The sequence below is a fragment of the Coregonus clupeaformis genome, chromosome 23 (genome assembly GCF_020615455.1).
Source record: "Coregonus clupeaformis isolate EN_2021a chromosome 23, ASM2061545v1, whole genome shotgun sequence".
In the NCBI taxonomy this organism is placed as follows: Eukaryota; Metazoa; Chordata; class Actinopteri; order Salmoniformes; family Salmonidae; genus Coregonus; species Coregonus clupeaformis.
In genome coordinates this window covers 35455521-35472533 of record NC_059214.1, presented here as the reverse complement: position 1 = coordinate 35472533, position 17013 = coordinate 35455521, and the positions used below count along the sequence as shown (strand labels likewise).

The 17013-nt window shown below is 43.0% G+C and overlaps 1 protein-coding gene across 1 annotated transcript in view; it reads right to left on the bottom strand.

Moving 5' to 3' along the window:
* The window catches only part of LOC123481710 (low-density lipoprotein receptor-related protein 1B-like), a 209323-nt gene extending 194100 nt beyond the window's left edge, over nt 1-15223 (bottom strand). Inside the window, exons 1-2 of the mRNA XM_045206460.1 lie at nt 15128-15223; nt 14792-15020 (exon numbers count right to left, since the gene is read on the bottom strand). Of these exons, the coding sequence (XP_045062395.1) occupies nt 14792-15020; nt 15128-15223 (325 nt within the window). The remainder of the gene's footprint in view (nt 1-14791; nt 15021-15127) is intronic.
* Between the last annotated feature and the right edge of the window lie 1790 nt (nt 15224-17013).

Genomic DNA, 17013 nt, shown 5'->3' with positions numbered 1-17013 from the left:
GTAAATGCTGCTAAAAGCATACACAGTATTAGGAAAAAATACTGTCTTTTGTCACTAGAGACTCTCTTTCTTGTTGTGAAAATGCCGCCCAAATCCCAAACACTGATGCTACCACATAGCGACTACATAGCAAAAATGACAACCAAACAACCAACCGAAGCAGTGATGTCCTGCAGTCTTTCCTGAGCTGATTAAATTACAGCTGAACCTCCCACCTTGACGCTGCCGACAACTACAGGGTTAAATGACCTCTGTGCCACACAGAAAGTGGTGTGACACGAGCACAATGTAACCTGGGAGAGGTACTCCATCACTTTACGTGTGTCTAGAGATTAATGGCTGAAAATGTCATTGTGAATAAGGTCACGCGCCAAGAGACCTGGGCTAAGAAGAGACTGAGACGTCTGTCACCCACTGTCTCAGAGTGTTCTGCAATTGTTTATGTAGTTAGAAACCGATAAGATTGGCATTCCTGAAACATTAAATTTTATCTCAGAGACATTAAGCTAATTGACTGCATCCAAATAGGCCATTTAAATGTATAGGATTCATATACAATTTAGTAAAAGAAGGACAAACTGAATTGCTTTCATGGAGGACTGGCTTGAATTGTGAGGATGACCACACAAATATTTTTCATCATCAACCAAATCCATTGGTTTTCTACCCAGTTGTAAAGGAAATGTTGTAATCTATTTAATAAACACAAGAGACCAGCAAAATGGCTAAAAGAATGTGGCAGTATAGCATCTTGTGGTCAAAACCTGGTACTTTCGCACCACTTTATGGTAAATAATGCAAGCTATTCAATTACTATTTTCTTCTGAACATGGGGAAAAAACTTCACCAGATTGACAGGGAATACATTACATAGTATTCAGAAGTAATACTCCAAGCCACAGCTTCATACAACTTGCCAAACATAGAGAAATGATACTGTATATTGGTTGTTGGGGTGGGTTTGGCATGGAGTGTGGGGTGTGGGGGGGTCCATGGGTGGGTTTTGACAATTTTTCCGGGGATTCCTCATGTCTTACTCATTGGTAGGAATACATTTGGTCTAAATTGGATGTTGGGTACTATATTTATTGAATATTATCTGTATTATTCTATAAATTAAAATGGCCAATTTGGGCGCAATCAACTCGCTTAACTTCTCAGAGATCAAATGATACTTAAACAAAATCATGTTTCAGGAATGCTAACTGTTTGTTTACTAACTACAGAAAGAATTTCAGAACAATCTAAGATGGTGGGTGTCGAAATCCTCTTTATTGCGCTTTTGAGGTGGAACGACCCATAAAGCATAGGAGAGAGAAGAGGTATATGGAAGCTGCTTCTCCACTATAGCAGAGCAGACATGCTGCTTTGTAGCCATGCCTTGCATTCAGCACAGGGAGCCAAACATAGTCTGACAAATGTATTTCAAAAACTCACAGTTTGAGAGAGATTTCATTGTTCTTCTAAGTATATACACTACCGGTCAAAAGTTTTAGAACACCTACTCATTCAAGGGTTTTTCTTTATTTTTTTAAACTATTTTCTACATTTTAGAATAATAGTGAAGATATCAAAACTATGAAATAACACATATGGAATCATGTAGTAACCAAAAAAGTGTTAAACAAATAAAAATATATTTGAGATTCTTCAAATACCCACCCTTTGCCTTTATGACAGCTTTGCACACTCTTGGCATTCTCTCAACCAGCTTCATGAGGTAGTCACCTGGAATGCATTTCAATGCTTTCTTAAAAGTTAATTTGGGGAATTTCTTTCCTTCTTAATGCGTTTGAGCCAATCAGTTGTGTTGTGATAGGTGGGGGGGGGGAGGGAGGGGGGGTGTACAGAAGATAGCCCTATTTGGTAAAAGACCAAGTCCAAGAACCACTCAAATAAGCAAAGAGAAACAACAGTCCATAATTTCTCTCTCTCGCTCTCTCTCTCTCTCTCTCTCTCTCTCTCTCTCTCTCTCTCTACTGAGCTGTTGGGCACACCCTGCAACCTCATAGGATAATGCTGGGCAGGCCTCTTGCTAGCTGTCTCTCAAATGCGATGTGCTGAACCTCATTGGCTAGAACTTGAATTGCTAGGTGGCTGGTACACGTGGGGGGAAATGTAGGGAAAATGGAGCGGCACAGCTTCAAGGAGACGTCACTTTCAAATCAGGGATTTTGTGGCTAATTGAGGTAAACCAGTAATTCTGCTCATAGACTATGCATGTATGAACTACACATTGACCCATCCAGCCCAAAGCGGGAGGTTTAATAAATACCAGAGCATGTCTTTAACACCAACACATCAGCATGAAGGAGAGAGGAACAGCTTGGCACTTTGCTGTCCCTGTAAATATACTGCCTGATGCCACAAGGATGGTCTGCAATGCATACATTGATTAGATGGTTAATAGTGTAGGCTACTACCATTAATTGATTCCACAGCTACCTCCGGTTTCACTCTTAAAGGGCCACTCCTTAAAGGGCCACTCCTGAAGCATCCCCAATCACTGATTTTGCAGCCTGATATACAGTGGGGAAAAAAAGTATTTAGTCAGCCACCAATTGTGCAAGTTCTCCCACTTAAAAAGATGAGAGAGGCCTGTAATTTTCATCATAGGTACACGTCAACTATGACAGACAAATTGAGAATTTTTTTTCCAGAAAATCACATTGTAGGATTTTTTATGAATTTATTTGCAAATTATGGTGGAAAATAAGTATTTGGTCACCTACAAACAAGCACGATTTCTGGCTCTCACAGACCTGTAACTTCTTCTTTAAGAGGCTCCTCTGTCCTCCACTAGCTACCTGTATTAATGGCACCTGTTTTAACTTGTTATCAGTATAAAAGACACCTGTCCACAACCTCAAACAGTCACACTCCAAACTCCACTATGGCCAAGACCAAAGAGCTGTCAAAGGACACCAGAAACAAAATTGTAGACCTGCACCAGGCTGGGAAGACTGAATCTGCAATAGGTAAGCAGCTTGGTTTGAAGAAATCAACTGTGGGAGCAATTATTAGGAAATGGAAGACATACAAGACCACTGATAATCTCCCTTGATCTGGGGCTCCACGCAAGATCTCACCCTGTGGGGTCAAAATTATCACAAGAACGGTGAGCAAAAATCCCAGAACCACACGGGGGGGACCTAGTGAATGACCTGCAGAGAGCTGGGACCAAAGTAACAAAGCCTATCATCAGTAACACACTACGCCGCCAGGGACTTAAATCCTGCAATGCCAGACGTGTCCCTCTGCTTAAGCCAGTACATGTCCAGGCCCGTCTGAAGTTTGCTAGAGTGCATTTGGATGATCCAGAAGAGGATTGGGAGAATGTCATATGGTCAGATGAAACCAAAATAGAACTTTTTGGTAAAAACTCAACTCGTCGTGTTTGGAGGACAAAGAATGCTGAGTTGCATCCAAAGAACACCATACCTACTGTGAAGCATGGGGGTGGAAACATCATGCTTTGGGACTGTTTTTCTGCAAAGGGACCAGGACGACTGATCCGTGTAAAGGAAAGAATGAATGGGGCCATGTATCGTGAGATTTTGAGTGAAAACCTCCTTCCATCAGCAAGGGCATTGAAGATGAAACCTGGCTGGGTCTTTCAGCATGACAATGATCCCAAACACACCGCCCGGGCAACGAAGGAGTGGCTTCGTAAGAAGCATTTCAAGGTCCTGGAGTGGCCTAGCCAGTCTCCAGATCTCAACCCCATAGAAAATCTTTGGAGGGAGTTGAAAGTCTGTGTTGCCCAGCGACAGCCCCAAAACATCACTGCTCTAGAGGAGATCTGCATGGAGGAATGGGCCAAAATACCAGCAACAGTGTGTGAAAACCTTGTGAAGACTTACAGAAAACGTTTGACCTGTGTCATTGCCAACAAAGGGTATATAACAAAGTATTGAGAAACTTTTGTTATTGACCAAATACTTATTTTCCACCATAATCTGCAAATAAATTCATAAAAAATCCTACAATGTGATTTTCTGGAATTTTCTTTCTCATTTTGTCTGTCATAGTTGACGTGTACCTATGATGAAAATTACAGGCCTCTCTCATCTTTTTAAGTGGGAGAACTTGCACAATTGGTGGCTGACTAAATACTTTTTTTCCCCACTGTAGCTGCTTGTGAACCTCACAATCGCTGCGTGCATACCTGCTCCTTCATGCATACAGATTTTCAATATCATACTCAGGCCGAATGACTGATGACTAGCTACCATAAACATAACTAACATCCTTTAAAACAGCTGCAACAAGATTCAACCAAACTTGCACTGTGGGGAAACAGGCACTGGAGAAAAATCAGTTATTCATAGAATTACATTAAATTACACAACTAAATTAACATTTGATTGATGTTAATTTGTTGAGATTGAAAACAAAGAAAAACATATTGATTGTCATCTAAACATTTCCCTTACACAGGAGCAGTACAGTATTTATTTATCGTACCATAGTGATGGTTAGGTTGAATTCCCACCTCAACAACCTGCAACAAATCAGCAATAGCAGACATCCACTAAGCCACAGCATAATCATGTTTTGAAAATTCAATTCTCTGTCAATTATCTTGGCCTCAATATAATTGATAACTGTTGCTCTTAAGCAGTAAATTGGCACAGTCAGAATGTAAACACACACTTTCACACCGAATGTGTTGGCTCAGTGTATCAGCTCACAGCATTGTCTGGTCGAGGACTGCTTTTCCTGTTTCATCAGGGGAGCTATTGGACCACATTACCAGATTATCAGTAAATCTGATCACAGTGGAGGTTTCTGCGGCCAACTCCGACTGCTACAGAGACCCAGCCAGAGCTCTCCAACAGCATGTCCCTGTGCCAAAATATGATTTGACAGACTCACTAAGAAGAGCCAGGATTGGAGGCAATGTGTTGTCTTCCAGTCAATGCGACAGTGATAATGGAATAAAACCCGGGCGGCCGTTTTTAAACAAACGCGCCGCTGTCAGGTCTTACCTACAAATCTGACTATCCAGGCAGTCGCTGTTAGAGATAGTCGTCACTTCACTACAATACAATATGCAAGTGTAATGCTGTTGTCAGAGGGCTATAGCTACATACAGTCAGGTCCAAAATTATTGCCACCCTTGATAAAGTTGAGAAAAAAAGACTGTATAAAATTAATAATTCAAATACTGATCTATATTGTGTGCAAAAATATATATATTATTTTATACTAATGCCATTGATAAGAGAAATATATTTTATTTAACAAGTAATAAAATACATTCTCATAAAGATAGGTTTCAATTATTGGCACCCCTAAAGATTCTTATGTAATCTGCATTAACATTCTACTTTTAAAAAATTATTCTAATCTTAAGGAACTGTATTGTGGCCTTCCATGGCTTCTTGCTTCACTAGATATAAATATGAGGTAACACGCATGTAAAATCCCTTTGTCATCCATCACCATTGGAAAAGGCAAAGAGCTCACAAAAGAAAAGAGACAAATGGTTTCGACCTTCATAAATCAGGCAATTGGTTAAAAAAAAAAGTAAAAAAATGAAATATACCACTTACCACTTTGGGGGCAACAATTAAGATGTTTAAAACCACTGGAACAGTGGTAAACGTGTCTAGTATTGGAAGCAACTGTATCTATTTTACCTTTATTTAACTAGGCAAGTCAGTTAAGAACAAATTCTTATTTACAATGACGGCCTACACGGGCAAACACGGACAACGCTGGGCCAATTGTGCGCAGACCTTGGTCGCATCTTCAGGTCACCAAGTCTCCAAATCTACAATTAGACGCCACCTCCATGCCAATAGGCTCTTTGGAAGGGTTGCCAGAAAAAAAGCCTTCATTGAGAGCAAACAACAAATGTAAACACCTGGAGTTTGCTTAACGGCATTGGCACTTGGATTGGAACCGGAGCTATGGTCAGATGACATGAAAATAGAGCTCTTTGGCCATGCACACCAGTGGTGGGTTTGGCGTCAAAAAAAGGATGCATATCAAATCAAATTTTATTGGTCACATGCAACAGGTGGAGACTTTCCGGTGAAATGCTTACTTACGAGCCCATTCCCAACAACGCAGAGTTAAAAAGTAAGACAAATATATGCTAAATAAAAAAGGAAATAGTAACACAATAAAAACAATAACGAGGCTATAACAAAAGTAGTACCGAGTCAATGTGCAGGGGTACGAGGTAGTTGAGGTGATTGAGGTAATACAGTATGTACATGTGGGTAGGGGTAAAAGTGACTAGGCAATCTGGATATATAATAAACAGAGTAGCAGCAGCGTATGTGAAGTGTGAAAGTGTGTATATGTGTGAGTGTGTGTATGTGTGACGTCAATATGCATGTGTGTGTGTTTTGTGTGAGTGAGCGTATGTAGTGTTTGTGTGTTCATACAACGGGTGAGTCTAATACTGGATGCTGATTGGTTAAAACCGCAATCCGGACAGTGTCTATTCCACAAGTTACCACCGGCTAAAGCTATGACGTTGAAATGCCTATTTACTCTGTTCCATCTCACTGCGCAATCCACTGTCTCATCAGCCCAGCCAGACAATTTATAAACTTTATAGACATTATCTCCCATTTTTTTTAGACTAGCAATAGCGGAGATTTATATAAACCTTGCTGTCTGACATTTGAAATGTTGTTTCTGTATTGAAATTCGATCTCCAGCTGTCCAGTAATGAACGTGTAGGAGTTGGGAGTCGGGATTAGACTGACAGGCAGGCAGCTTGCCTCAGCCAGTCGAAATCATGAATCAGCATCATTTTTATGAATATATACAAAGAAATGTCAATAGAAAACAGGTAAAATGAAACGAAGTGCAGCTAGTTTGCAGTCTTTCCAGCTTCAGTTTGAAGTGATTGTGTTAGCTGTGTTCTTGGCTAGCTCCTCTCAACAACATACCTGATGAGAGAACACTTTTTCTATGCCAGGTGAAATCGCGCATCATTAGCTCATTGTTATGGATGTATCCAAATAAATGTCACTAGAAAACAGCTTAAACAAATGCAAATGCAGCTACTTTGTTGTTATTCTGACAGCACTGTTTGACGTGACTGTAAGTTAGCTGTAGTTGGCTAGCTAGCAAGTAAGGGATAAGAACGTTGCCAGCCAGTATGGCAATAGAACACTTAGGTCGCTTCTCTGGCAACCGAACCGATAGAATGAACGACCAGCCGGCTTGGGTAGCAACCCTAGATTTGTGTCGGGACTATATCTTGTGGAAGGATGAAATAGTATGAATAAATAAATAACGTTTTTAATGAAAATATGTAAATCATTATTTGAATATGCTGGTAACCCGTTATATAAAAGTGACAATGCCCTCGAAGCCGGTGTTTGGAGGATATATTGTCAAGGTTAACAACACCCGTGCCAATATATCCTCCAAACATTATCACTTAAGTGTGTGTGTGAGTGTGTGTGTGTGTGTGTGTGTGTGTGTACGTGTGTGTGTGTTGGCGTGTCAGTGTAGTATGTGTGAGTGTGTGCGTAGAGCCTAATGAGTGTGCATAGCCAGTGCAAGGGAGTCAGTGCAAAACAATTAAGTTAAAGAAAAAAGTAATAAAGGGGGTCAATGTAAATTGTGTGGGTAGACGGTTGATTAACTGTTCAGCAGTCTTATGGCTTGGGGGTAGAAGTGGTTCAGGTGCCTTTTGGTCCCAGACTTGGTGCTTCGGTACCGCTTGCCATGCGGTAGCAGAGAGAACAGTCTATGACTTGGGTGCCTGGAGTCTTTGACAATTCTTCTGACACCGCCTAGTATAGAGGTCCTACACACTACCCTCTGTAGCACCTTGCGGTCGAATGCCAAGCAGTTGCTATACCAAGTGGTGATGCAGCCAGTCAAGATGCTCTCAATAGTGCAGCTGTATAACTTTTTTAGGATCTGAGGGCCCATGCCAAATCTTCTCAGCCTCCTGAGGGGAAAGAGGTGTTGTCGTGCCCTCTTCATGACTTTGCTGGTGTGTTTGGTCCATGACAGGTCCTTAGTGATGTGGACACCGAGAAACTTGAAGACCTCGACCCGCTCCACTACAGCCCCGTCGATGTGAATGGGGGCGTTTGGCCCTCTGATTCCTGTAGTCCACAATAAACTCCTTTGTCTTACCCACGTTGAGGGAGAGGTTGTTGTCCTGGCACCACACTGCCAGGTCTCTGACCTCCTCCCTATAGGCTGTCTCATCGTCGTCAGTGATCAGGCCTAGCACTGTCATGTTGTCGGCCAACTTAATGATGGTGTTGGAGTTGTGGGCAGCTACACAGCCATAGGTGAAAAATGAGTACAGGAGGGGACTAAGCACGCACCCCTGAGGGGTGTTGAGGGTCAGCGTGGCGGATGTGTTGTTGCCTACCCTCCACCTGGCGGCGGCCCGTCAAGAAGTCCAGGTGCCAGTTGCAGAGGGAGGTGTTTAGTCCCAGGTTCATTAGCTTAGAGGGCACTATGGTGTGGAACGCTGAGCTGTAGTCAATTAACAGCATTCTCATGTAGGTGTTCCTTTTGTCCAGGTGGGAAAGCGCAGTGTGGAGTGCAATAGAGATTGTGTCATCTGTTGAGGCGGTATGCGAATTGGAGTGGGTCCAGGGTTTCTGGGATTATGGTGTTGATGTGAGCCATGACCAGCCTTTCAAAGCATTTCATGGCTACAGATGTGAGTGCTACGGGGCGGTAGTCATTTAGATAGGTTACCTTGGCATTCTTAGGCACAGGGACTATGGTTGTTCGTCTGAAACATGTAGGTATTACAGACTGGGTCAGAGAGAGGTTGAAAACGTCAGTGAAGACACATGCCAGCTGGTCAGCACATGCTCTGACAACGCGTCCTGGTAATCCGTCTGGCCCTGCGGCCTTGTAAATGTTAACCTGTTTAAAGGTCTTACTCCATCGGCTTGAAGTGGCGCCGGAGAAGATGGCTGCCATTTTACAGCCCTCTAACCAATTGTACTATTCTGTGTGTTTTTTCACATTATTTGTAATTTATTCTGTACATAAGGTTTCTGCCACTGTCTCTTATGACCAAAAATAGCTTCTGGATATCAGGACAGCGATTACTCACCTCGTATTGAACGAAGAGTTTTTCTTCAATGAGTCGGACGCGAAGGATATCCTACAGACACCCGACAAGGCCCAAATCCCCGTCATTCGCATGAGAAAGAGACAGAGATATCGTGGAAGTAGGTCGGGGTGCCTTGTAAGGATCCGACGGCGAGCAAGTAAACTGCCTCTTCCATCAATCCTATTAGCCAATGTTCAACTATTTGAAAATAAATTAGACGACCTAAGATTAAGGTTATCCTACCAATGGGACATTAAAAACTGTAATATCTTATGTTTCACCAAGTTGTGGCTGAACGACGACATGGACAACATACAGCTGACGGGATATACGCTACATCGGCAAGATAGAACGGCTGACTCCAGTAAGACAAGGGGTGGCGGTCTGTGTATATTTGTAAACAACAGCTGGTGCATAAAATCTAATACTAAGGAAGTCTTGAGGTTTTGCTCGCCTGAGGTAGAGTATCTCATGATAAACTGTAGACCACACTATTTACCAAGAGACTTTTCATCTATATGTTTCGTAGCTGTCTATTTACCACCACAAACCAATGCTGGCATTAAGATTGCACTGAATGAGCTGTATAAGGCCATAAGTAAACAGGAAAACGCTCATCCAGAGGCAGTGCTCCTAGTGGCTGGGGACTTTAATGCAGGGAAACTTAAATCCGTTCTACCTAATTTCTACCAGCATGTTAAATGTGCAACCAGAGGAAAAAAAACTCTAGACCACCTTTACTCCACACACAGAGACGCATACAAAGCTCTCCCTCGCCCTCCATTTGGCAAATCTGACCATAACTCTATCCTCCTGATTCCTGCTTAGAAGCAAAAACTAAAGCAGGAAGCACGAGTGACTCGGTTAATAAAAAAGTGGTCAGATGACGCAGATGCTAGCACAGACTGGAATATGTTCCAGGATTCTTCAGATAGCATTGAGGAGTACACCACATCAGTCACTGGCTTCATCAATAAGTGCATCGATGATGTCTTCCCCACAGTGACCGTACGTACATACCCCAACCAGAAGACATGGATCACAGGCAACATCTGCACTGAGCTAAAGGGTAGAGCTGCTGCTTTCAAGGAGCGGGACTCTAACCCGGACGCGTATAAGAAATCCCGCTATGCCCTCCGACGAACCATCAAACAGGCAAAGAGTTAATACAGGACTAAGGTTGAATCATACTACACCGGCTCTGACGCTCGTCGGATGTGGCAGGGCTTGAAAACTATTACAGACTACAAAAGGAAGCACAGCCTCGAGCTGCCCAGTGACACAAGCTACCAGATGAGCTAAATCACTTCTATGCTCGCATCGAGGCAAGCAACACTGAAGCATGCATGAGAGCACCAGCTGTTCCGGATGACTATGTGATCACGCTCTCCGTAGCCGATATGACTAAGACTTTTAAACAGGTCAACATTTACAAGACCGCAGGGCCAGACAGATTACCAGGACGTGTACTCCGAGCATGTGCTGACCAACTGGCAAGTGTCTTCACTGACATTTTCAACATGTCCCTGACTAAGTCTGTAATACCAACATGTTTCAAGCAGACCACCATAGTCCCTGTGCCCAAGGACACTAAGATAACCTGCCTAAATGACTACCGACCCGTAGCACTCACGTCTGTAGCCATGAAGTGCTTTGAAAGGCTGGTCATGGCTCACATCAACAACATTATCTCAGAAACCCTAGACCCACTCCAATTTGCATACCGCCCCAACAGATCCACAGATGATGCAATCTCTATTGCACTCCACACTGCCCTTTCCCACCTGGACAAGAGGAACACCTACTTGAGAATGCTATTCATTGACTACAGCTCAGCGTTCAACACCATAGTGCCCTCAAAGCTCATCACTAAGCTAAGGATCATCGACGGGGCTGTAGTGGAACAGGTTGAGAGCTTCAAGTTCCTTGGTGTCCACATCACCAACAAACTATCATGGTCCAAACACACCAAGACAGTCATGAAGAGGGCACGACAAAGCCTATTCCCCCTCAGGAGACTGAAAAGATTTGGCATGGGTCCTCAGATCCTCAAAAAGTTCTACAGCTGCACCATCGAGAGCATCCTGACTGGTTGCATCACCGCCTGGTATGGCAACTGCTTGGCCTCCGACCACAAGGCACTACAGAGGGTAGTGCGTACGGCCCAGTACATTACTGGGGCCAAGCTTCCTGCCATCCAGGACCTCTATACCAGGCAGTGTCAGAGGAAGGCCCTCAAAATTGTCAAAGACTCCAGCCACCCTAGTCATAGACTGTTCTCTCTGCTACCGCACGGCAAGCGGTACAGGAGCGCCAAGTCTAGGTCCAAAAAGCTTCTCAACAGCTTCTACCCCCAAGCCATAAGACTCCTGAACAGCTAATCATGGCTACCCGGACTATTTGCACTGCCCCCCCACCCCCACCCCATGCTACACTGTTTATTATTTATGCATAGCCGGTGCCCCCGCACATTGACTCTGCACCGGTACCCCCCGTATATAGCCTCCCTACTGTCCCTACTATTTTACTGCTGCTCTTTCTTATTTGATTTAATTTTTTTACTTAACACTTTTTTTATTTTACTTTTTTATGAATAAAAAAAATAATTGTTGGTTAAGGGCTTGTAAGTAAGCATTTCACTGTAATGTCTACACCTGTTGTATTCGCGCACGTGGCAAATAACATCTGATTTGATTTGATTTGATCATACAGTTGTCCAGAACAGCTGGTGCTCTCACGCATGATTCAGTGTTGCTTGCCTCGAAGTGAGCATAAAAGGCATTTAGCTCGTCTGGTAGGCTTGCATCACTGGGCAGCTCTCGGCTGGGTTTCCCTTTGTAATCCGTGATAGTTTGCAAGCCCTGCCATATCCGATGAGTGTCAGAGCCGGTGTAGTAAGATTCAATCTTACTCCTGTATTGACGCTTTACCTGTTTGATGGTTTGTCGGAAGGCATAGCGGGATTTCTTATAAGCGTCCGGAATAGTATCCTGCTCTTCTAGCCTTCAGCTCTGTGCCGATGTTGATTGTAATCCATGGCTTCTGATTGGGATATGCATGTATGGTCACTGTGGGGTCAACGTTGACGATGCACTTATTAATGAAGCCGGTGACTGACGTGGTAAACTCCTCAATGTCATCGGATGAATCCCGTAACATATTCCAGTCTGTGCTAGCAAAAAGTCCTGTAGTTTAGCATAATTAAAATGAATAACTGAATGGGTATTCCATTTACAGTATGTCTAGGAATGTAACTGATACTGTAACAAACCATCAACTTATACTGAACAAAAATATAAACGCAACATGTAAAGTGCTGGTCTCCCTGTTTCATGAGCTGAAATAAAATATCCCCGACTTTTTCCATGAGCACAAAAAGCTTATTTCTCTCAAATTGTGTGCACAAATTTGTTTACATCCCTGTTAGTGAACATTTATCCTTTGCCAATATAATCCATCCACCTGACAGGTGTGGCATATCAAGAATAAACAGCATGATCATTACACAGGTGCACCTTGTGCCGGGGACAATAAAAGGCCACTCTAAAATGTGCAGTTATGTCACACAACACAAAGCCACAGATGTCTCAGGTTTTGAGGGAGCGTGCAATTGGCATGCTGACTGCAGGAATGTCCACCAGAGCTGTTGCCAGAGAATGTAATTTTAATTTCTCGACCATAAGCCGCCTCCAACATCGTTTTAGAGAATTTGGCAGTACATCCAACTGGCCTCACAACCACAGACCACGTGTAACAACGCCAGCCCAGGAACTCCACATCCGGATTCTTCACCTGTGGGATCGTCTGAGACCAGCCACCCGGACAGCTGATGAAACTGAGGAGTATGTCTGTCTGTAATAAAGCCCTTCTGTGGGGAAAACTCATTCTGATTGGCTGGGCCTGGCTCCCAAGTGGGTGGGCCTATGCCCTCCCAGGCCCACCCATGGCTGTGCCCCTGCCCAGTTATTTGAAATCCATAGATTAGGGCCTAAATTATTTATTTCAATTGACTGATTTCCTTTTATGAACTGTAACTCAGTAAAATCGTTGAAATTGTTGCATTTTGCGTTTATATTTTTGTTCAGTATAGTTACTACTGTACCCTATATGTGGCTACCTTATCCTTATTGTTGATTCACATATTCCATCTCCCAGCTCCACAATTATTATATAAAGTGAGTTCAGAAGATAAAGTCTGAGAGTAGATAGTGGAGTAGAGACGGTTTTGCCTGATGTTTTTGTTTCCACTGCTGCCTATCTGTCGGCCATATTGTGCAGAACTAACGATTTTGTTCATGGAAGACACTGCAGTCTCCTGCTGTTCTGGGCTGATTTAAATGCTCCACATGACTTTCTCAGAGATGCTCTCCTCAGGGAGATTTCTACCCTCTATTTACCCATTTTACAGCTTGATTCCAGCTTTTCTACTCTATTTCCCTCTAAATTAGTGGTGTGTCTTCCTTTGTGAGCCAAGATCATAACTAGAAGAGGATTCTGGCTGTTACTGGTGTCCCAAATGGTACTGCTGGGTGGACAGACAGTAGGGGTTAAAAACAAATATACGTAAACACACACACCTACACACGTAAATACACCCACACATGTAAACACACCCACATGATCGATATCGGTGTGGAAGAACTTGACTGTCCTTTGGGATGAATTGGAACGCCGACTGCGAGCCAGGCCTAATCGCCCAACATCAGTGCCCGACCTCACTAATGCTCTTGTGGCTGAATTGAAGCAAGTCCCCGCAGCAATGTTCCAACATCTAGTGAAAAGCCTTCCCAGGAGAGTGGAGGCTGTTATAGCAGCAAACAGCAACTCCATATTAATGCCCATGATTTTGGAATGAGATGTTCGACGAGCAGTTGTGTATAACTCACATTTCATGTGAATTTGGTCGGGTCGCCCAAAAAGTTACATATTGCAGCTTTAATTAGGCTATACCACTATACGGAAGTAGAAAATTACTGTGTGCTGTTAAAAAAAGCAAACAGCTCAGACGAACCCAGAGAGAGAGAGAGAGAGAGAGAGAGAGAGAGAGAGAGAGAGAGATTCTTCCTCGTGCATTCTAATCTACCCAGATAAAGCCCAGTATAATATAAAAGGGTGAATATTCAATTTTCTCAGCAGAGGGAAATGATGGGTGTCTATGATCAGGCAGCAGAAGAGGTGCCAGGCAGGTGAAGGTTCTGTTAGCAGAAATACACCAGCTATAAAAACGGAATATGAAATTCTTTATCTCCCCATAGGACACAGCCCCATTATATCCCATATTTCTACTTAATTAAAAGAGCAGGAAGACAATGATTGGCAGCCAGTAGGTTCTTTCCTTCCTGAAACGAATCTCTTCAGCCCAATATAAATCTTTCCTTTAACACGCTGTCAGCACGGTGAGATGTAGTCTAGTCTACTTTGATGACTACCAGCAGCAGCTGCTCTCAGGTCTATGGCCACGAGAAGAGGAGGTAATCTAGCAGACAGCAGAAGATGTCTGATGGTGCACTTACATGACGTTTAAGTGCCTGTTCTGGAGGCACATGCCAAGGACATGCAGGATGAACATTGAAATGGTTGTTGCAGACTTGGATACTAGCTAAATCTACAGTAGGCCTATGCTCTACATTGCGATCTTGCTTTCAAAAATATTCTGAGATGATATTGCCCGCATATTCTCACTGAAAATGTTATCTCCATGAAAACATATAGTAAGTGTGGCACCGTGAGAGGCATGGGCATGGGTGTGGCTGAAGGACTCCCAGTGCAGCACCATGGACAGAGCCACCCACCTCAGCACAGGAGACAGGTGGGCTCTCTTCAGCACCATGGACAGCGGCACTGGCTGCAGCACAGTGGACAGCGGCACTCGGTCCAGCACTGTGGAAGGCTGCATTACCTTCAGCACCAGGCCAGCCGAAGACAGCACCACAGCTCTGCTCACCCAACACACCTGTGCAGGATAACTAATCAGCACACCTTCAAGGCATTCTCTAATCAACTGACTGGCACTCAAGTGGAGCAGTTAGGAAGACACAGCGCACCTACTCTCCCACTTACACTGTTTCTCTCTACTTCCACAGACTCCTCAGAAGGAGAGTTACGGACTGTGCCAGTGAGACCACGCTGACGCAAGACACTACAGGTGGTCGCCATCTTTAACCACCATCTTGCCTGTACAGCTTGTGGACTAGAGAGCCAGAGACACTAAAAGCTAAAGTTAAAGCATCTGAAACGTGAAACTTTTGTTGTGTGTTTACTCATTGCTGCTTGTGTAGTCAGGCACACCCCACTCTTCCCAACAGTAAGTATAAAAGCAGTTACCTTGCTGCTATAGAGGTTATTGCACTTACTGTAAGTGAATATCTGAAGCATGGTGTAGATCCAGCATCCCCCATACATTTCGACGCCAGGCCTAGGCTATAGCTTATTCGCATTAAGTGCTGAGATGCAGGGAGATCATACACAAGTATGATAAGAATCCTTCTGTGTACATAAAGTCTCCACATCTGCATCTAATCAGTTAGAGAAGCATTTGGGTGGAGTCTCCTGGGGTAATTTATGACATTTATTTTCAAATTGATTTGAAGCACTGTACCTGAACGTGGAACATAGAACACATAGAACATGTTCTATGCACCTGAAAGTGGAATAATTTACCCACTTACTGCCTATACCTACAGGAACCTATCCTCCTCGGGCACTACTTGAAAATACCCCAAAACAATTTCAGAATGACACGATAAGGGGGACAAAAAAAAGACATAACTATTTTCTTAGCAGTTATTGTTTTTGATGTGGGCACTGTGGCAGCTGAGTTTTACCATGGCTGGCTGAGTATGGGCTGACACGGGCTTATGAGCAACAAGCATCCAATCAATATGCATCTGGATGCCTTCCTTTTTAATCACTGCAGCTACCACAAGTCATTCAAATAAATCCTCAAAATACTCTGGTGACATGAAGTGTTGCCTTCAACAGCCAAGCGAGGCATCACACAACTCTGACATAACAATGTGCATTTGTTTTTCTATTTCAACATTTAATAAGCTTCTAAAGCAATCTCATACTGCCTATTTCAGTTAATCTGCCATCAATAACACATTTTGGTTCCTGTAGTAGTTAGCATGCAGTGCATGTCCTGGGAGCTAGTTAGAATGCATGGCTTACCAGTAGTTTTACAATTCAAAATACACACTGCACCATGCACTAATAGTCTTAGACTACACTGAATATTACTTGCTGATACCACTCCTCTTGATCTGTACAATTCTTACCACCATCTATTGACGTGTTAATAATTATAAGATGGGGAAAGAATCATTGTGCTTGACAGTTGCAAATCGTTTGCTGCTAGAATGACAGAGACATATTCGTTCACACACCCCTAATCAACACGACTTTAACAAATAGCAGAGTCCCATCGTTCACTTTCATGAACCATATACAATCCACTCAAATAAGGTATTGGAAATCATATTAAACATGTTGGTTATGAAAGATCCTGAGATCCATCGTTCTTAGGATCTGTTCTTGACCTGTTTTTAATAAGCTCTAGCTGGATCTGTGGACCCAATGCCCATACTTATAACCCTAACCATTTTCACACACTCAAACCTCTAATGAAAGTCTACTCATAGAAAGGCTACTCAACAGGTGGTCTGAGGGCCAAGAGCAGCCCTTGATTAACCTTCAATCTCCCTTAAACTACTGTAATCAGAAACATGGTGAAAAATCGAATCAACCTTACTGTATTTCTAGAAATCTATGTAAAATCAACTTTCCTCCTATATAATATGATTATACTGGCTACTTCTTTTTAATTACAACATGATTTAGCCAATTAGATACAGTATGTAGGTACACAAATAGGGTTGCAAAATTCTGGTAACTTTCTCAAAATTCCATAGTTTTCCAGAAAACCTGGTTGAAAGATTCCCAGAATC